The sequence below is a fragment of the Anarhichas minor genome, unplaced genomic scaffold, assembly GCF_050575085.1.
Source record: "Anarhichas minor isolate MPS153535 unplaced genomic scaffold, ASM5057508v1 ptg000028l, whole genome shotgun sequence".
In the NCBI taxonomy this organism is placed as follows: Eukaryota; Metazoa; Chordata; class Actinopteri; order Perciformes; family Anarhichadidae; genus Anarhichas; species Anarhichas minor.
The window spans coordinates 14622084-14642444 of NW_027466474.1; the positions used below are offsets into that span (position 1 = coordinate 14622084).

The 20361-nt window shown below is 44.3% G+C and overlaps 1 protein-coding gene across 1 annotated transcript in view; it reads right to left on the minus strand.

The window, feature by feature from the left end:
* Window positions 1-1870: 1870 nt before the first annotated feature.
* The window catches only part of LOC142962726 (connector enhancer of kinase suppressor of ras 2), a 58547-nt gene continuing 40056 nt past the window's right edge, over window positions 1871-20361 (minus strand). Inside the window, exons 10-24 of the mRNA XM_076103351.1 lie at window positions 17382-17509; window positions 17090-17301; window positions 15295-15381; window positions 14236-14444; window positions 10617-10654; window positions 10484-10526; window positions 9095-9143; window positions 8546-8718; window positions 6985-7058; window positions 6780-6851; window positions 5169-5239; window positions 4934-5034; window positions 3580-4177; window positions 2184-2485; window positions 1871-2080 (exon numbers count right to left, since the gene is read on the minus strand). Coding sequence (XP_075959466.1) covers window positions 1871-2080; window positions 2184-2485; window positions 3580-4177; window positions 4934-5034; window positions 5169-5239; window positions 6780-6851; window positions 6985-7058; window positions 8546-8718; window positions 9095-9143; window positions 10484-10526; window positions 10617-10654; window positions 14236-14444; window positions 15295-15381; window positions 17090-17301; window positions 17382-17509 — 2367 coding nt within the window. The remainder of the gene's footprint in view (window positions 2081-2183; window positions 2486-3579; window positions 4178-4933; window positions 5035-5168; window positions 5240-6779; window positions 6852-6984; window positions 7059-8545; window positions 8719-9094; window positions 9144-10483; window positions 10527-10616; window positions 10655-14235; window positions 14445-15294; window positions 15382-17089; window positions 17302-17381; window positions 17510-20361) is intronic.

The following is a 20361-nucleotide window of genomic DNA, read 5'->3' on the forward strand; positions in this document are numbered from 1 at the left end:
GTTTCTAAACCTCCTGGATGCTAAAGGAGGATCTGCATCAGATTAAGTAACTGAGCAGCACAAATGCCTGCCGCAGTTATTGTACAGTGTGTGTCTTCAACAACTACCTAATGGAAACAGAAGAATACTTCAAATCTATGAACATACAAATAAAAGCTCATTCTTCAACAGTACTTTTTGCATGTATCATGCGCTACAAGTCTAATTATCTTGCAATCATGAGCTGAAGATAAAGAAGAGGGGGGGGGGGGGGGGAGATAAAGAGCACAAATGATCCACAATAATTTACCCTGTCCAATCAAATCAGTCCCAGGACTTTTCTCATGCAACACATCACCAGGAGAAGGGTCAGCCGGGATGTAAAAACTGGCAATCAACTGTCAATTATAGTGGTTGTTGTTGTTGTTGTTGTTGTTGTTGTCTGCCTCCTAGTTGTTCAACTGCTAAACACCCTGCATCTACAGAGTGAAGAGGGGGACACTGCAAAACCTTGGCATAGAATACATCATACTTTACATTATATCTATGACACAAAACGTAAATAGATTTATATATTCTTCTATGTTTAAATATATTTGTAGACTGTACACAAATCTTTAGAAAATGAGACGGCAAATGCTTTTACCTGATATTTTGAACAGCAATGGTAAAGAGGCCGATGAGACATAGACCCTGTGATGCAGCCAATGAGATATAGAGATATAGAAAGTGCATTCTTTGTAGTGAGTGACTCCTTTGAAAAGAACTCTCTAGCTCTTGCATTCGCTGTTTCAGAATAAAAAATAAAAAAAACGGATAAAATGCCTTGCACCCACGCAAATACATACGCTCTGTCTTCCCTCCGCTACCTCTAGAAACATATCACAGTGGTAGTGGAACGCAAACATTTACATCAGTATACACAGCAGTATACACATATACACAAGTCTTTGACGACTAGAGAGCGAGAGAGGAAACAAAGAAACAAAATAAGAAAATAGAAGGAGGAGATGAACAGAAACACATAGAGGAAAAGAAAGAGAGGGAGAGAGAATACAAACTATCAGAGGAGCCTCCTTCTGTGGATAAAATTGTGTGTTTTTTTTTTTTAACAGTTCACAGCTTGAAATAGTGTGCAGCTAGCCGACACAATGGTTCCTCAATGCTTGTGACGCTTGCTTTCATTGGCTCCCAGATGGAACCAGATGAAGCCGCATTGATGGCTACCTTTTCACAGTCTTACACTAAAAGTCAGCGCTCTTACTTTCCCCACACTGTCCCGTCTGTAAGATCAGCCCGGAATAACAAGTGAGGTCCCTGTAAATCAGCGAGATATGCAGTGAGAGAAAAAGAAGAAGAAGAGAAGAACGGGGGAGAACTGGTGGCTCTGGGTGCAAAGTTCATCAGTACAAAAGTACAGTGCTGTGGTGAAAAGGATTCTCCTCTGTATTGCTGCTACATAGCTCCCCCTGCCCCCCTAAAATCAACAGGAAAGAAAATAGCAAAACCGAGGGAATAGAAAGGAAAAAACGTGTTCAAAAGTCTCCTTATTTTTCCATTTTGCTCAACAAGCGCGTGGAGTTTATGCTGAGTTCCATAGACAAAGGAAGATTAATGCTTTCTGTTCAGGCATGCAATAGGCACCCTGTGGGGTCCTCAGGATTATCAAAAGTTCATACACGCAGGTCTCAGACTGTTCCCTCTATGATATTTACACATCTTACAATATGTGTGTGTGTGTGTGTGTGTGTGTGTGTGTGTGTGTGTGTGTGTGTGTGTGTGTGTGTGAGTGCGTGCTCCGAGTCGTGACGACTCAGTCGATGTAAAGCTCTCTGTGTTTGTGTGAGTGAGTGTGTGTGCGTCAGTTCAGTCTTTGCTCGCGCCATCTTCCTCACACGTGTGTCTCAATGAAGGAGTGTGTGTGGGTCATGAGCGGCACGGCCAGCGGGGAGAGGTCGTCCTGGCCGTTGGTGCCGGGACTGAGCTGGCAGATGTCTGTGTAGATCTCGCCATGCCACTGCTTCCACTCTCTGAAGGTCTCGGAGCACAGGCCAGGGTCCTCCAGGAGGGCACAGATTACCGCCAGCTCGGACTCTTTGGCCTGGGGGAGCGAAGAGACACATTGAATCCTCACACATCTAATTCCTCTGTAAATCCCTGACTCTTTGTTGTGTTTCTGACAGAATCCTCTGATTTTGTGCTACCTTTAAGGTGCTGCGGAGGGCTCGCACCCGGTGCAGCCTGTCGTTGAGCAGAGGGTCCCTCGCTCTCTGCGTGAAACAACGTCGAAACTCCTGCCTGCTAGAGGGTTTTGGCTCCCCGAGGGCCGTCACGTTGGCTTGCTCCAGGGCCCGGTACAGCTGCTCTAGCCCGTCCGGTGGCTCCGGCTCACGGCCCTCTGACACCCGCCGCTCCCTTCCCTCCGACACCCTCCTCTCTCTGCTCTCAACTCTCAACTCCCGCAGGTCCGAGACACCCAGGAGAGGGCCGGTAAGAGTCAGGTTCACTGCTAGAATGACACAATGAGCTTCAATTGGATACACAGCGGTGGGTTCAATGTAGAGCTGGTTGATGATGGTTGACTGACTATTTTGGTATTTTGGACAGTTGGTAGAAACAAAGCAAGCAATACAAAGATGTCACCTTGGGCTCGGGCTCACTATTTTCTGACATTTGATGTATGCTTGAGGCCCAATGGTTTCCAAACTTTTGTGTTCGTGCACCTGAATAACAAATACTGTTGTAACAAGACTTACCACAGGTTGGCTTTCACTTGAATATTTTTGGGATGCTTTAAGAGGTACAGCTACAGTTTTAGTTCTAGGAAACAATTTAATATTGTGCGGCAGAATTTGACCTTTTAGTATTTATGATGATCATCTTGTGGCCCCAAAGATGTGTCAATACCCCCAGTTTGAGAATATTACAATTTGAGATATTATATATAATACTATATATAATAATAATATGATTTCCATTTCATGCCACTTTATAAATGCTCTTCACTACAACTCAGAGATAAATTCTGACCTCTAAGACCAAAATCAGCAGTGGAAAATATAATCAGTTTAAAATCATGTTTATAAGCAATTTTCATAAAATTAATTAAAGTCATAAAGTATCAAGCTGATAATGTTCAGTATGTTTTATAATAATACATATCTATGCAACATTTAAATGTTTCTCACTCACAGGGGCCTGTTTTCTGCATCATGAGGACTTTTACAGTATTTTACAGTGTGGTATTCTTACCTTTACTTAAGTAAAGGATCTTAATACTTCTTCCACCACTGCCTGAATGATACCAACATCCTGTGTAACATGATCTGCCCGGGTCCACTCTCACCCCTGAGCCTGTTTACATGACTTTCTAATATAAGTACTTAGTTAGTTGCAGTAGTGTACGTTCTGAGATAACACAGTCTTAAATTAAAGAAATCATAATGTACAGCACACTATTCCTATTCTCTATATCTCATTAGCTATAGTTAAAAAGTCTATTCCTCTGATGACAGAGAGACTTTGTCATGCGTTTGCAAGGGTTTGTGCACACTACTGCTTCTTTCCTCGTACACAATAGATAGTGTGTCATTTCCTTACCCTCCTCACCCTCTAGTATATCTGCAGCCTGCCCCTCCGCCTCCTCGTCCTCGCTCCTCTCCTCCATATGAGCCGAGGTGTGTAACAGCTTTCCTGGAACGGGGTCCCTGTTCCTGGGCAGACTCTGGCTGCGCTGCTTGTGAGAGCGTCGGTGTGAGTGGCTGTGCGTGTGCGGCCCTCGCTCCAGAGGGAAGGGCCCGTCCCGCTCCCTGTCCCTCTCTGCGGCGTGGTGTCTCCGTACGGGCAGCGTGGCCTGCCTGCGTCTCTCGGGGGACATGCCCTGTCTGCCCAGACCTCCGTACATCCCCATCTCTCCAGCCATGCTCCCCATCAGGCCCCCGTAATCACCCTCCCCCGGCGCCGTCTGGAGGAAGTGCAGCCCTGCGCTGGTCAGAGGGGTCTCTATGAGATCCTGCCAGGAGCGCCGCTCACGATGGGTCGAGCGGCAGCCGGACGAGTGGGTGCTGGTGCTGCCTGTGCCCGTGCCCATGCCCATGCCGTCTCCACGCTGGTCCTCGGCCGAGGAGTGGGAGTGCGTGGACTCGCTGGAGAAGTGTCGACCGTGCTTGGGCTCCGGGAAGGGGCTCGAGGAGTTGACCTGGAAAGGGAGAGGGGAGGTGGAAGAGACCATCTGCGGAGGGATGGGGGAGGTGGAGGCACTCATTGATGGAGGGAGTGGGGACGGAGTGGAGCGCATGAGGCTCATGGAGCTGACTGAGCGGGGCAACTGGTCATAACTGTGAAGGAAGTTAGCCTGAGGGCCCAAAGGGTGTGCGAGGTGGACAGGTTGGTCAGTATGGAGAGGAGTGAGGAGGGATGCATAGAAGTTGACAGACAGGTGATACACGGATACAAGGAAAATGTGACCCGCAAAACAAGGAGAGGGAGGATGTGTGCAAGGAGGCAAGGAGGGAGAGAAGAAGAAAGAAGGACAGGCAAGAGGGCAGAAATAGAGCAAAAGATGAGCGCAAAAAAGCAATGAGATGGCAGAATGACTGACATGGCTGCTGTATGGCTCAGCATGGTGCCAATGCCACCGGACCGTTATGCAGATGTCTGAACATCCTCTGAGTAAAAGTCTCTTTCAGCGTTACGTTATCTTTCAGAGATGTAATGAGCAGTGGCATTTGTCGCCACCTAGAGGTCAGATTGTGAAGAAGTTCTGGCAGCAGATTAAAGACAAGTGATGTGTCTTGGCTGCTAACAGAAGCAGATACTCACAGTCTGATGTTTTATTAATGCTGAGAGCTCTGGTCTATGCAGCCCAGAAAACTGTGGGGCTTTTAGGAATAAAATATTCTTTCAGATTCAAAGATTACGTTGAGTATGTGTGTGTGTCTGTGTGTGTACTTACTGATGGCGTGCGGTGATAAGTATCACAGAGGGATGAGAGTCCCTCCTGTTTGAGCGTCATCGAGCCATCGACCTCGTCTTGATCGCTCTCACTCCAGTAGTCTGGTTTTGAGATAAAAACAGACAAGAGACACACACACACACACACACACACACGCACACACACTTGTACATTTGAGCAATTCATGGGCGAAAGCGTCATGTTGGTAAGAGCTAGAAAAGTGAATCCGTCTCACCTTCGTCATGGCGAGGCACCTTGTCATCTGGTGTGTAGCCAATAGCAGCTAGCCCCAGTCGGTTCATCCACCTATAGGACACAAGGAAAGGAAAAAAGAAGACCGCAAAGGTGAGGTGCATAAAGTAAGGAGGAGGAGGGCATCAGAGGAAAGATGACAAGAGGAGGAGAGAAAAGATGGGTTATACTGGGTAAACCGTAAGTGATGCATAAAAAGCGTTCACTTTAAATAATTTAAGTGATGTCTCTGAACAGCTGATATCTGTCTAACGAGCTCCTTCCCCCTGATGAGGAGGGGGAAAAAAAGCAATGAGATAATTAGAGAGATGGATGCAGAAAGAGAGAAGTGACAATCCTCTGTCCTATGAGTCTCAGATGGCGTTCTCTCTCTGCATCCAGGCTTCCTGTCCTCCTCCCACCCCTCTGTCACATCCCGGCTTGTCCTGTGACTCTCTGCAGACACCTGACTACGAAGAACAGAGGCCCAGTCTGTGCGTGAGGAACAGGAAACTCGTCATACTTAAGATTTAAAAAAGTCTCTAGTTTCCAAAACAATCCCATGAAAAGACCAAAACTATGAATTGATCCTATTAACAAGTGTTGTCTCTGTAGTCAAAGCCTGGTGTAGCTTATTCCTCTGTGCCGTAGAGCCCCATTGTTGTCCAAAAACTATTAAAATCACACCAGCAAGCCACTGTTGCCCTGGGTGACATGGTCCTTGATGAAGATGAACATGGGCACTGTAGTCTATTTGGAGTTGATCCCACATACACAGCTCTGTTGCCAGAGATACTTACTATCACACCACATGCATATTAATCCCTGGCTGAAAATAGTCCCAAACAAATGCACTATTTCCTCCTGTTTGTGGAATATTTGCTAAAAACACCACATTACCCATATGTGTGGGCCATTTTCAAAGATTCTGCCAATTTAGGTCTTTCCATGGGATTCACTGTGAATGAGGAAAGATTTAGAGCAAGTTATTCCAGTCAGCTTTTTTAAAAATCAGTTTTGTCTTGAAGTCAATCTTCAGCGTAGCTTTTTTATTATAAACGAGCTATTTGTGTTTGTAGCCCGTTTTCACTGCAAGAACTTTCTTACTTACAATGCATATAAGGCTATTTTTCTGATTCCTTATATAGCAACTCCCACTTTATTAAACATTACATGGAAATGCGTGCAATGGCACTGTCACACATGAACCTCCCAGCATAGCATGGAAGTCAAATATAGCTGGTTAATTACTCTCCTCCAATTATCTCACTGTGTCATTGAGGAGAGGTGTGGATAATTAGAGCTCATCAGATAGCACTCCTGCAAATATCACTACGATCTCCCTCTCACATGAGCGCACACGTGACACAAACACACACACACACACACACACACACACACACACGGACACACAGAGTTCTACATTTAACAACAGGGCCAGGTTCATGCCTTATTCATGCGCCGTGTTGTGTGGGCTGCTGTCTTGTGTAAACTTGGTTTACTCGGCTAAAATATTCATGAAAGGACATGTGACGTCCCCAACATCTGACTATTGTCCACATTAAGACGCAAACACGCGCTCAAGAGACTTACAGAGACACACACACTAGCTCACCTGTTCATTTCCTCAAGACAATCTGTGGCGAAGAAGAAGCTCTTGATTTTGGGATGACAGGCTTTAAAGGCACTGCAGTCGGTCGGGGAGAAGAAGACTGATTAGTGGGGGAGGGTTTTCGTGTAGGTGTGTGTGCGTTCATGTTGTGTGGGTGAGAGCAAATGTGCTTGATTAGTAATTTCAGCGACATGTGAGGGACACTCACAATTTCCGTCTGCACTCTATGGCTCGGTCTATTCTGAACTCGGGGAGGCTGATGAAGCCCTCAGCCTTCTCATCCTGCAGGCAGAGACAGATGGAGAGTGGTGGTACATCATCAGCACACAGAAAAAAATGTCATCCATACTGACATACCAATTCTATTTTGGATAGTAGTAGTCTAGTCAAGCATATGAAAACAGCATATGCTGTTTGTATTGGCTCTTTTCACCCGTTGACAGGAGAAAGATAGATGAGATATGACTGTATTTGCTTTAAAACTGGGGTGTGTAAATAAACTATCACATACACAATTGATTTGCAGGCTTTTTTCCTCATAATATTGCAAATATTTTAATAATACATTAATCCAAACGTCTAAACTACACCGAATGTCTTACAGTGACTTTTTGTGTTTGTCTGAGGTCAAAATGATCTGAATGCAAAGACCAGATCAACTTGGATTAGAGCTGCAATGATTAGTCGATTAATCAATTGTGAATAGACAGGGAGTTTATCTGCAACTGTATTGATAGTAGAGTCATGGTTCGTTTGATGGTTCCAGCTTCACAGATGTGAGAATTAGCTGCTTTCATTCTCTTACATTAAATTAAATGGAATATCTTCGGCTTTTGGCTTGTTGGCCTGACAAAGCAAGATATTTGATGAAATCACCCTGGTGCTGTTGGAAATTGAACTGAACATTTTCTGATGTTTTATGAACCAAAAGAAAAGAGGAAAAAGAGAAGAGATGTTTTGTACCAGATGTATCTACTATTTCACATCTGCAGTTCCTGCAACTGCATTGTAAGTATTATGTTATAATGTTTAGATATAAGATTTTAATATTCGGAACCATGAAACCAACAATACTTAGTGTTACGCTTTTCTGAAAAGGGGCCATTCACATGTTATAGGAGCTTGGGAACACTTGCGTGTTGCAAAGGCAAGTCTCTCGCTTTTGAGCCCACCTTCCACGCATTTAGATTGACAACAATGGATTTGAGGGCGCAAAATACGGCATGTGAATGGCCCATCGACCACTTCACAGTTGTATACGTAAACATTTCAAATGTGTCCCAGTTTATTCCCTGTTGCAGTGTATGTGAATGACATACGCTGCAACAGGAAGTCAACATGGACCCCAGCTGTTGCCTAGTAATGATATATATATATATATATATATATACTTTATTCATCCCCAGGGGGAAATTTGTTAATTAATTAATGCATTTCCATTGAAACGGTCTATATGGGTCTTTCAACTCAACTGCATCTTTTATTAGAAATGTCAAATGCCCTCATCTTTTAAAGTCTAATGTCCCCAGTTTGGAAAGCAGATATGCTGTCAAATATTTAAAGTCTCTGACCCTAACTCAAGATAACCCTGATTACGTCACCCGGGTTATTTTCTCAGACTTAAGGAAGCTCCTTTCAGAGTCACAGAAGACATTATGAAGCTGATTTTAACCTTTGAGTCCATTGTTTTTATGTCTAAGTGCAACTTATTAGTTGTGTCAATAAAGACAATAAAAAACTCATGACGACAGTTGAATGTGATTCCTTACGTTTTGGTTGGTGTACCAGTAGAGGCAGGACTCTTTGAGGATAAACCAGTACTTCCTCCATTTCTGGGTGAAGTAGCCTTTAGCATCCTTCTTCTTCCACAGCCAGCCCTCACAGTCACCGTGGCCCAGGTCCTTACAGGAAATTCTCCTTCGACTGGCACTAGTGAGGGAACCTGCAGAGAGTGGAAAGGATGTTGATACTGAAAGGGATTTTTATAGCATTTGGTATTTAATTAGGGAAAAACACTGGTAATAAAAGGAGAAGTGGAGCCATTTATCCAGCACTTCCAGTGAATCTGGCACTAACAGGCTGAATCCGAATGGCTGGACTCTTTTCAAGTCTGCAGTGGCTCAGAGTAGCTCTTTCTTTATGTAAAATCAAATAACAATGTGAGCTTAAGCCTGTCAGGCTTAGATCGAGAGTCATTTAGATTTAGACAAATCTTTTGCATAAAAGGTTCCCTCTTTCTGGAGCTACCTATGCTAACATACATGTACAGCGGCAGAACTGTAGCGATCATACACAAGAAAATGCACCAGTGTGTTCACCTTTACTTCTCCTTTTGGTTTTTGTTCTTAGAGAGGTGTAATGGAAAGTCTAGAGGGGAGAGAGAAAAAGCATGTTAGCTCAAAGAAAATAAAAAAAGGTTGGTGTTGATGCACGTAGAGAGGTTGCAGCAAGTTCTCTCTCCGTGTTTAGCTTGTTTTTATTTCATCCGGCACACAGCAGAGAGGATTACACGCACAGAAGTATTACAGTACTACAATACAGCCAGGAAGTGACCCACAACCTGTGATGGAGAAATATGAGCTGTATACGCCAGAGACGAAACCCACAGTGATGTCAGGATGTCCTGAACTATATCACCTTAACTACTATCTGATTGTAGTCTTTTGAAAACATTGACATGCATCAAAGACTTAGTTTAGAAATTGTTCCTCATAGGCTACCGTATTAAGAGGCATTGGTAATGGAATGGACCCACTGCTGCCAGATTCTATGTTGATTGGAGTGTCTCTGCTGTTTTTAGCCATGCTATCAGCATCACAGGCATGACTTTCACTGAATAGCAGCTACCGTTGCCATAAATTACAATTCTGCATTATTATTTGACGCTAAAATGTAGGGTAAGAAAAGAGTCCGTTACTCAGTAATCTCTGTTGTACAGCAATAACCATCTAAAGTTAGCTAACATTAGCCACCGTAAGCTACTGGTCATACCAGACTCTGTCAGACTCTTGTTGCCTTTTGTCGCTTATGAATAAACTTTTTACTTGCGAGAGGAAGAGCATTGTCTTTGTGCTTTCAAAGTTACAGGGTCTCACTTTATAACCATCTTTTGTGTTCAGCAAACACACCTGAATTGCACACTATGTAGAGCATCTCAAAGAAGCTAATGTGAGCTGGATACATAGCCGTGGGTATCAACATTAACAAAGCTGAACACACCGTCTGAGTATTTATTTAGGAAGCAAAGACGAATACATATGTTTATAGTGGAGCTGACTCATCGTGAGCTACAACTCATAGTGCTTTGGAGGAGAGGCGAGGGCTAATGACTAAGACAGTTTCCTGTGTTACAGTAACCTAAATATGGAAACCAATTCACCTCATCTGACCGTTAGCTTTTATTTAATTATTACAGTCCCAATTGAATTTCATCTCAGGTATCTCTCCCATTATTGTCTGGCTGTATATGTGATGTCTAGCTTTTATCTGGACACACTCAGGCTCCATAAAACAGCGAATATGTACTTATTGTTGATGTGACCGAAGCCTCTGTTGCATCATTAAAATGCAGTTTGAGTCAGCATCTAAATGTACTGGAAAGACAGCATTATTTAAAAACCAGGTAAATAAACCATCAGAACTTCAGATTTATAAAACATCAAAGAGATCAGTCCCATAGCACTCAGTCTCACTGTCTGCTCCCCTACCTTCCTCATGGAGGCGGCTCCTGAGCTTCCTGAGCCGGAGTACCTGCAGGAGGACAGACAGGATTGGATGTAACCACAAACAACTCCTTCCATCAGTCACAAGCATGTGGTCAAACCACAAACACAGACTCACCTGTCTGTTGTGTCTGCTCGCAGTGTATCCGCACCTCGCTGAGAGACAGAAGAAAGAAAAGACTTCATCAAACACCTCAATACATACACACTTCTCTTGTGCACATTTTTTTATTATCAGTACAGTTATATTGAAAAGTTAGACAACCGACATGCACCTTATAAGATGTCGGCATTGTTTTAAGTATTCAAAAGATGTTTTGAATACTTGTCAGCCTCTCCTTAGGACTCCGGCTGCTTCACATTGGATCAATTCCATCACCAACAGATCATTTTCCGGCTGATTACATGCTTGATTCCTCTGGTGACTATAATTGAATCAAGTATTGTTCAAAGGTGTGGAGCTGACAGTAACCACCACGATATATAATCCTATAATCCTCACAATGGAATATATTCAACTCAATTTGAAGTAATATTAAAATTCTTAATTTGCTAATCTCTGCCCCAAGTGACACACTTTTAAACGAATGTGCCTACAGGCCACAACCTCAGGGACCCAGGCACCCAGTAGAGGACCAGGGGCCCCTGAGTCATAGCCATTAGGCATGGTCTTTGGCACAGGGGCCTATCGTCTCATAATCCATTCATTTTCCATCATGCCACAAAAAGTGATTAAATGTACTTGTGGTGCTGTGGATGATTCCAGGGTAACATTATTGTGTACAATGTGTCGGAAAATACATGACTGCAAGTCAAAGACATGAAACGTCACTACGACTTGTCCAAGTTCAAAATGTGCTAACATGTTAATGTATTGTGTTGGTAAATAGAATCATACAGAGAGAAAGAGAGAAAGGAAACAGGCAGGTCATTAAGGTTAGCGTGTGCTTGTTAGTGCAGGATAGTGTACTTCATGTGCCACAGAATAGATATGAGTCACCACCATGAGAAGCATGCAGCTGAGAGGGTTAGAGAGAGCTGGTGTTAGCTAAACTGTTAGCGCGCTGTGTGTGTGTGTCTGTGTATGTGTGTGTGTGTGTGTGTGATTGCGTGCGGCGTGTTTTAAGCACAGTCTGTCAGTTGCGCTTGTAATTGGTCTGGCTGATGCTGAGTCATGCACCTACTCATAGGGGTACGTGTTTGTATGTATGTGCGCATGCAAGTGTGTGTGTGTGTGTGTGTGTGTGTGTGTGTGTGTGTGTGTGTTTGTCCAGAATAAACTCCTATTTAGACTCAGGCGTGTCTGAGGAGATGGGGATATTAGGATGAGTTAGGATGAGTCGTGAGATGGCTACCCTGAATACAAATGCACTCCTGTGTGCTAGTGTGTGTTTGTTTGTGTATGCCCGTGTGTGTGTGTGTACTGGGGAGTGCATGAGAGAAAAGTTAAAGAGGGGCGTGTCATAGAGTGTCACACTGTCATTCTCATAATCCGTGAAGCTGGCAGCCATGCAATGACACTGATCAGCCTCACTCCCCTTTGTCTCCTCTACCTGACACACATGCACACACAAACAACAATGTGTGTGAATCTGAGAACACCGTGACCTTTCCTGCAACCACAAACACACAGAAGACACAGACATACACTGCAAGATGAAGGAAGTCGTGCGAGTGAGTCAGGATCAAGGCCTTGAAGGTGATTATAGTGCCACTAATAGGCATTTTTTACAGCAGATATTTTAACATGTCACAGTAGCAAAAGCCGAGGTGTTAATAATAAAATGAATGATGGCTGAATTCCATTTGGCTGCTTCAGATTTAAGGTCCTGGTATTGTGCGTGCTGGCTCGCTGTGAGACTGAGTCAATGCTTATTAATTGTTGCCAGCCGTGTGTGGTCTGGTGAAACACGCATGCACATTAAATAATATTGTCTAAACAAGTGAGACTGTTCAGCTGCCTTTCAAGCATAAAGTGGTGGTATTTTTTATTTATTTTTAACAAATCCCATAAAAAGACATAAACAAACAATACATTAGTCCATATTTTATTCTGACAAAAAATATGAATCTTGTGTATAATATGTAACATATGTATACTGGTCTTTCATTTTTGAAAGGGCTCAGTAATTACCTAAAACATCTGGGATCTGTAGTTTATAGAAAACATTAATCCAACATTGTAAATAGAGCATTTACTCCTGGGTACTATTTGCTGTTGTGGAATAATACACATTTGCTGCACTAATGACTCTCTACAGCAGCAGGACAGCGTATGTAGCATTGACTCAAAATAAACTACAGTGCCTATATTAATAGCTATGAAGGAACATGTCCCACAGTGGGACATGTTTTCCCCAAACCTTTTTTTCTGTGGAGCCACTTTTTAAAAATGACAAAACCATGATGACCCAATTCACAATAGGCCTGGTCTATAACTGGCGAAAAGAGCAAATTTGTACATAAATGAACGGTCCTGACCATCTTTTCTGCTGTTTCCACATCAATTTATATTATCTTGAACAGGTAAACCAGCCATTCGAAGAGATATACATTTGATAAATAGCAAATTAGTAAATTAACAGAATCTTTTTTTCCCCTCTCATCAGTTAAACACAATGTACGCTAGCCTTTCATATTAGATCCAATGTCATAGGCTCAGTTATAACAACAATACGAACATTGGGGCTCCCTTATGTGGCTCAAAGGTGTACTGCAGATATAAATGTTAAATAAAAGACTGTGGGCCTGTGTCCTCATAGCGCCTCTTTTTATTTTGGCAGAAAAGCGGTGGCAGGGTGCTGGGTAGCTCTTCAACCCAGCGTTTCATCAAAAAAGCACTCCAGGCGCATTGTTCTATGTTTCTATGACATCAATATCTTAACAACATATCACCACCGTTGTATGATAGACTAGCATCGCTCCTGTGCTTTGTATTATCTATTAGGGCTGTCACCGCTCAATCTGACAGACGTAATGTTTGAGCAAGGAGAGACAAGGCGTACGGTAATAAAATAACTCACCAGGTCTGTGTTGTGAGTGTGTGTCCGACACATAGAGCTCAGGATAGACACACACGGCCAAAACAAACTTCTGCTCCATCTACTACACTGACATCACCAGCGCTTTTCTGAAAAATTCAGAGATTTTCAACTTGTTGTGTTTGGTGCGGGCGCACAAAAAATGCGGAGCACTCAGAAAAAGGTGCAGCGCCTTTTCTCTAGGCGGCCGTATATGCTCTCTTCTCATTGGGAACAATTAAAAACAGACACTGGCGCTCAGAAAAAGGCGCTATGTGGCCACAGGTCCTCTGGGAGAAATTCTCCAAATCTATTTGCTGACCCTAATAAAATCCCCTGCGACCCACCGGTGGGTGCAGACCCAGTCTTTGGGAATGACTTACAGTGTTTGGACTATAATGGACAACAATAGAGCTATATGGCACAAAGGGATAAGATACATTATATGAGGTTTTAGCTACATCGTTAGTGCTAGACAGTAGGATCAACTGGTTTTGGTCTTTTTATGGGATTTGTTAACATTAAGATCCTTTAACGTGGCATGTAACGGCATTTCTCTGTCCATATTTACACAAAATAGACATAGAGCACACCACCACCACCCACACGTCTAACCGACTTAACCAGACAATACTAGACACAAATGGAAAGAGAAATGTTTGAGCACCGCAACACATTTGACTTATACTTTCACTAGTTGAAAAACGGTGTACATACAGGCAAAGCATCGGGTGGCTGGTCTAGGCGCAGGGTGGAGGACAGCATGGAGGGGCTGATGGGAAAGCTAGGGCTGCTGGGATTGCGGCTCTTACGCCGGGAGCGTCTGGTGGAATCCCGCCGGCTCTCTCTGCCCGGACCCTCGGGCTCCTCCTCAATCACCAGGATCTTGTCGTCGCTAAGGTAACGCAACAGGGAGTTGTCTGAATCTGTGGAGATGAGAGGGGTATAGAGGAGCAGTTAGAGGGGGGACAGGCTCAGCTGGACGGATGGCAGAGGGAGGAAGGGGGGAGGGGGGGGGGGGGGGGGGGGGGGGAGTTAGCGTCATAGAGTCGAGGGAGAACCCCAGAGTAGAAACGGATGAGGGTGAATAGACCTTTACAGATAAAAACCCCCACAGACAGGGATAGAAGTGCCTCAGAGCTGTAGCATCTGATATGGACCCACAGCCGAAGGACATACAGCTAATCCGTCTGCAATGATGAGGCCGATTTGGAGGGCACTACTGCTAAATCCTGTCAGTCACAGAAGGTTTTATTCTGCTTTAGCTCCAGAGAGAAAAAGATTCTCACCTAATTTGTTTATTATCCATATACTTAAATGTGAAAAAAACTAAAAAGTGACTGAGAGGAAGAGAAGCAGAAAGACTATTGTGCTTTAATGTTATTCATGGACTTTCTGATGGTAGAGTGCGGATCCTCGGTCGAATACAGATCGAGTCTCGCCGCAAAACGGTGAAGCTGGTTAGAATTGGTCACATAGAAATACCCCCATTTCCAGAGCGGCTGTATAAATGCAATTTCCGTGCATTTATGTTTACTTGTCGCTCTGTCAGATACATACCTGGCAGATATGTATCCTCACACAACCACACCACCATGGATAACCAGAGGATGAGTTGAAATGTGTTGAGTCGAGTATGGAGCATAGCGCGGCACCAGTCCGACCCGTTTGTGCTACTGTGGGGCTGTGTTTTTGTGTGTGTTTTTGTGCGTGTGTGTGAGTGTGTGTGTGTGTGTGTGTGTTTTTGTGCGTGTGTGTGAGTGTGTGTGTGTGTACCTCGGCTCCCTCTCTTGCCCATGCTGGGTTCCTTGGCCTCGGCCATCCAGTTATATTCGGGAGGCATGGAAACAGGCCTGAGGTCACCTGGAACGACCAATCAGCAATCAGAGAGTCGTCTACTGGGAGGGAGTGGGGGGGGGGGGTGACTGAGAGACAGCGTGGGAGACAGCTGGAGGGGTGGACAGGTGAGACAAAGTGTGTGCAGGTGAGGGGGAAGGAACGGGAGACTCTCGAGGGACTGCTATGACCTGCTATTTTTTTTTATAACATCAAGTATGTTTTCTATTCACGTAAATTCCCCCACAACAGGGACATCTGAACTAGCAGTAGTGCTGGCGAGCTAATCTGTTAGCATGCTCACTGTTGGATGACAACCACAGGTGAGCTATTATCTTACGGCTTGTCTATATAGGAGGTTTTTCAACCTTCCTTTTCAGTCATCATTGTCACACATCTGACAGATCAGCAGATGTACGTCTAATATTCACTTTATTTTGAACTCTCTTTTGGTCTCTTGGCTCTTTTTTCAACTCTTGGCCATGTTTTTACAGTAGCCCAGAACGAACAAACCGATCCCTGGCTCTAGATAGGGCCATGCGTGTTTATGCTTCAGCCACTGTAGTTCTGCTACACGCTTGGCACATCGGAGAAGTTTCTGTTGGTTGAAATGTGCAACCTCACCAAAGGTTATCACTAGATAATGCTTCATTTGCATATTCAAATATAAAATGTCAGAAAACCTTTATTACAAAAAATACTTTTCAGAAGTTTCATGGTGATATCTATTAGTTCATTTTTTTTTACCCTATTCACCATTAGAGTCAAATTTCAAAGGAATTTTACAATGTATATCTTTAAAGGCCGTTCTCAAAAAAATGAGTTTTTTTCTCAGACTCTGAGTCAGAAATCTCTCCTTCAGTAGCATTTACTTACACCAAACTCCCCAGTTTTATTCCTATCTATATAGGAAGGTTTTTACCAAAGGGTTTGTCGAGTAACACAAAGAGATATCCCAAATGTCCTATGCAAAAACCTTTGACTCTAATATGTGAACAAAATGAATCAAGAATTTTGAAATGTATTCAAATTAGCACATAAGATAATGCTCGATTTGCATATTTAAACATACAATTTCAGAAAACAATAAAATAATGATCAGTAATCAACTGGTGAAGTGTCATGGGGATCTATTAGTTAAAATCTTTACCCAATACACCTGTAGTGTCTAGTGCTGATTAACAGGACTCAGCGCGTCCGCTCCACCAGAAACTCTCTAAATGTGTAGTCGGAGATTCTAAAGGTAATTCTTATAAATCCTTAGACCTGATAGGAAGTTAGCTAAAATCACCTTGATAATAAAATCGGTGTGGGAAAAATGAATCATCGACACACGATTGGATCAGCACAAGCCTACTCCCAATGCTTCTTTCCGTCTGTCACATGACCCTCGCCCTGCACATCACAGGCCCCTTGAGAGTCTCCAAAGAAGGTACAGGATGTCTAGGAAGCGGTCTTGGACAAGTGTGACACAGGTGGTGGGGCAGACAGGGAGCTGGACACAGTGTAGTTGGACTGACCCTTTGGCATGTGATCAGTGTTTCTTTTGGGACGTTCTTACGCGTGGTAAAGACACAAAGAAGCAGAGCCATGAGGTGAGTGATGAAGGAGGAGGAGCTCTGAGAGAAGGATGAGAAAACTAGTGGGAGAGAGCATGCCGTCCTACAGAACAAACACAGGACCAGAGACGTTACACCGCCCCGTTCACACTGTCGAACTGCGCTCTCCGTCTTACCATGGGTGGGGGTCTTGTCCCGCCGGCGAACCCCCGTGTTGCGGCCCCTGTCGTAGTCAGGCCCCGGGGGTCCGTCTCCCTCCAGCAGGGAAAAGTACTGACCGCTGTCCTGGTCCAGGTAGTAGCTGACTGCCTCTGAGCCTTTGGAGCCGGACTGGGAGCTCACGCTGTAGCGGCTGATGTCGTCGCAGGACATCAGACCCAGCTCCTCCCTGGGGGAGGGCAAAGTTTTCATCATTGGTATCATCATAATAATAATCATAAGCAACATCTGTGTGTGCAAGCGACTGACCTGGTGCTGTAGAGTCCAGAGACAGGGGAGAGGATATAGACGTCCTGCATGCTGGGAGCGTCCATTTTGGACATGCCCAAAGTTCCACCGGGTGTAGGGGAGGTGCTGGTGGGGCTGGTGGGGACCGGCTGAAGGGGGGGGGGGGGGGGGGGGGGAGAGTAGAGGAAGAAGGAGAGAATGACTCCCACCTTTTCATTGAGCTATAATTGAAAGATGGTGAGGGGATCTGAGAGCACAACCTGCAGCATTAGAGCTTCTCCTGCCTGATAGAAAGACAAACAAGCACACAGTTAACGGTGTCACGAGGGAAGGGAACCTTTTATTTGTGTGATCCTCCTCGTACTGCAGTACTCCTTTTTAACGCTGAATCCCAAACAAGAGAGTTATTTCCACACAGCTGACATGTTGTCTTTTTTTTATTTTTTTATATCTGTCTGACTGTGCAGCCTCTCCCACGTTCAATCGCTTCACTATTCTGTCATTTTGTCTCAAGCATCTTCACTCACACAGGACTCTCCGTGTCTGTTCCCATGACAACCCCTCCTCTCCTCTCTTCTCCTCCCTCCTCATCCCCTCTCCCGTGCTACAAGAGAGGGAGGAGAGGGAAGCTAGCGTGGCCTCCTATACCTCAGCTTGACTCAAGGACACTTAGAGTCGTCATCAGGTACTCCATGAGGACAGGGTGCCTCGCTGCGGATGTCATGGAAACTCTGTTCAAATTTCAAGTGAATTATATTTGTCCTCAGCCGGAACAGCTGGGCTGACAAACGCGAGCTTGAGCAGACAATTATTCCCAGAGGATGGTATTCCAGATTTTGAAAGATGTGGTGTTTCTACTGTCTGTCAGAGGGGGGACACTAGAAAGGAGACGCGGGTGTGGACAGAATGGATAAACAGACAGAGAGCCCGAGCGAAGGCAGGCACGCAGCATTCTCATTAAGGAAGCCCAGTGTTTCATCAATTCATCAACAGTGCATTAGGCAAATTCATTTTATATTCCAAACTTTCCATTCCATCCCCCCCCCCCTCCCCCTCTTCCTCACCACCCTCACTACCTCCATCCCCAGGCCTTGTCCCTCCTTCATCTCTTTCTCTCTTCTCACAGTTCTTGCTCTTATGAAGGCAGCTTACAGTAAGACGGCTTCACAATAAATAATGAAGACGGGGTGGGAAGAGGGGGACATGAGAGAGAGAGGAGAGAGCAAACGAAATAGGACAAAGAGAGAGAGACAGAGAGAGAGAGAGAGAGACACAGTGAGGCGGGGGAGCTGTGCAGTGTGGTGACTTGAGCTGCGAGTGAAAACAGTAATTTAGTGATTACAGCCCACTGCTGCCTTCATGGAAAACGGTGGGTGGAGGGTAGAAGTAGAGAGAGATTGGACCTCCACAGCAGGCGAAATGCCAGTCTGCTAAAACAGCACTTAAACCATCTGACCCCTGTTGCGTCCACTCTGAACTACCTCAAACTCTGCTGCTCAAATCCTTTTTAGACCAATATTCCCCCTCCCGCCACCTTTACATGCACACATGCAAACTCACTAAAACACACACACAAACACACACTAAAACGCTTACTATAATATTTTGACTATGTGAGGGACTTAACGGTACGAGATCAGTTTGTATAAAACGTTTACATGGGGCTCGGTAATAAACTGAATTCCACGAAGCTTGACAACAATATCAGCAGGTGTTAGTTAAACAAATCATACAATTGTTTATCTGCCCCTTCTTTCTTACAAACTTAGATCAATATTTTGTGTGCCTTAGATTTTGTTATTAACGAATTGTAACTTTGTACAAAGTGGGATATTTTACAGATGAAAAATAAACCAAATTAGCCATTTGTTGTATTCAACGAGCAACGTGTCTGATACTGATAAGCTCAAGACGAAGGGTTATTGAGAGTAAAAAAATTATTTGTGTGATTCGGATCCACTCCGAAAAGTACTGGGCTCTTCTGTGGCCCATGCTACAGCCTTCCACCATGTTTCATGAACATTGTGCCAGTATGTGTTCGTACTCCTGCTCCTCAAACACCATCTGCTGATGAAGATCAGGGGGTAAAGATATTAAATCAAGCATTCTTCTGTGAAAAGATGGCAGAGAATTTAAGATGCAATAGCCGTCGCATAAGTAAGCCAAAAGAAGGTACTATAACCCATCCATAATACATACCATTACATGTTGCAGAAAATAGCAAGCATTTTAAAACAGCAATTATTTATGTATTCAACCATATAACAGATTTATGAAAGCAGGGTTCATGGAAAATGTGAGGCACACATGTGACCTGTGATGTGCACGCTGATGTGGCCTTCAGTCATGCATGAAATCACTCCCTACGTGCACATTTTGCAGCAGCGCAGCAGACAGCAGTAATCCTCAACTTATCTGTGAAAATCATTGCCAGCACCATCACAATGGATCATTAAATTGCTTTTACTCTAGACACACACACACACAGAGAGAGAGAGAGAGAGAGAGAGAGAGAGAGAGAGAGAGAGAGAGAGAGAGAGAGGGAGAGAGAGAGACATTATTTAGTGGAATAAAAGAGGTTGCCATGGAGAGATTTGGGGTTGGAATCACATGATAATTTGCAGAGATAAATTGTTTCCTTTGTGGATTCAGTTATAATCCGGCTGAACGTTTGCCACATTTGAGCTAAACTTCGCACTATTCATCCTCCAAAACCATGCTCGGAGCTCTTGAGTGCGCATGTGTTGGTTTTGGAGAGTGTGTAGGTACAGTAGGCATCCAAACCTGAGCTTACAGAGCTTACAGAGTGCAGTGACCCAGATCCTTTGTCTCTCAAAGGAGCAACTCGACTGATAACAGGAAAACCTCTCTCTGCTCAAATGCGCAAACGTGCACCAAAACACACCTAGCTTTGACACATACAGATGGACAGGCGAGCATATCTACGGCCATGCTTGGAAATGTGTGCACACCCACCAGTGCGCGCACACACACACACACA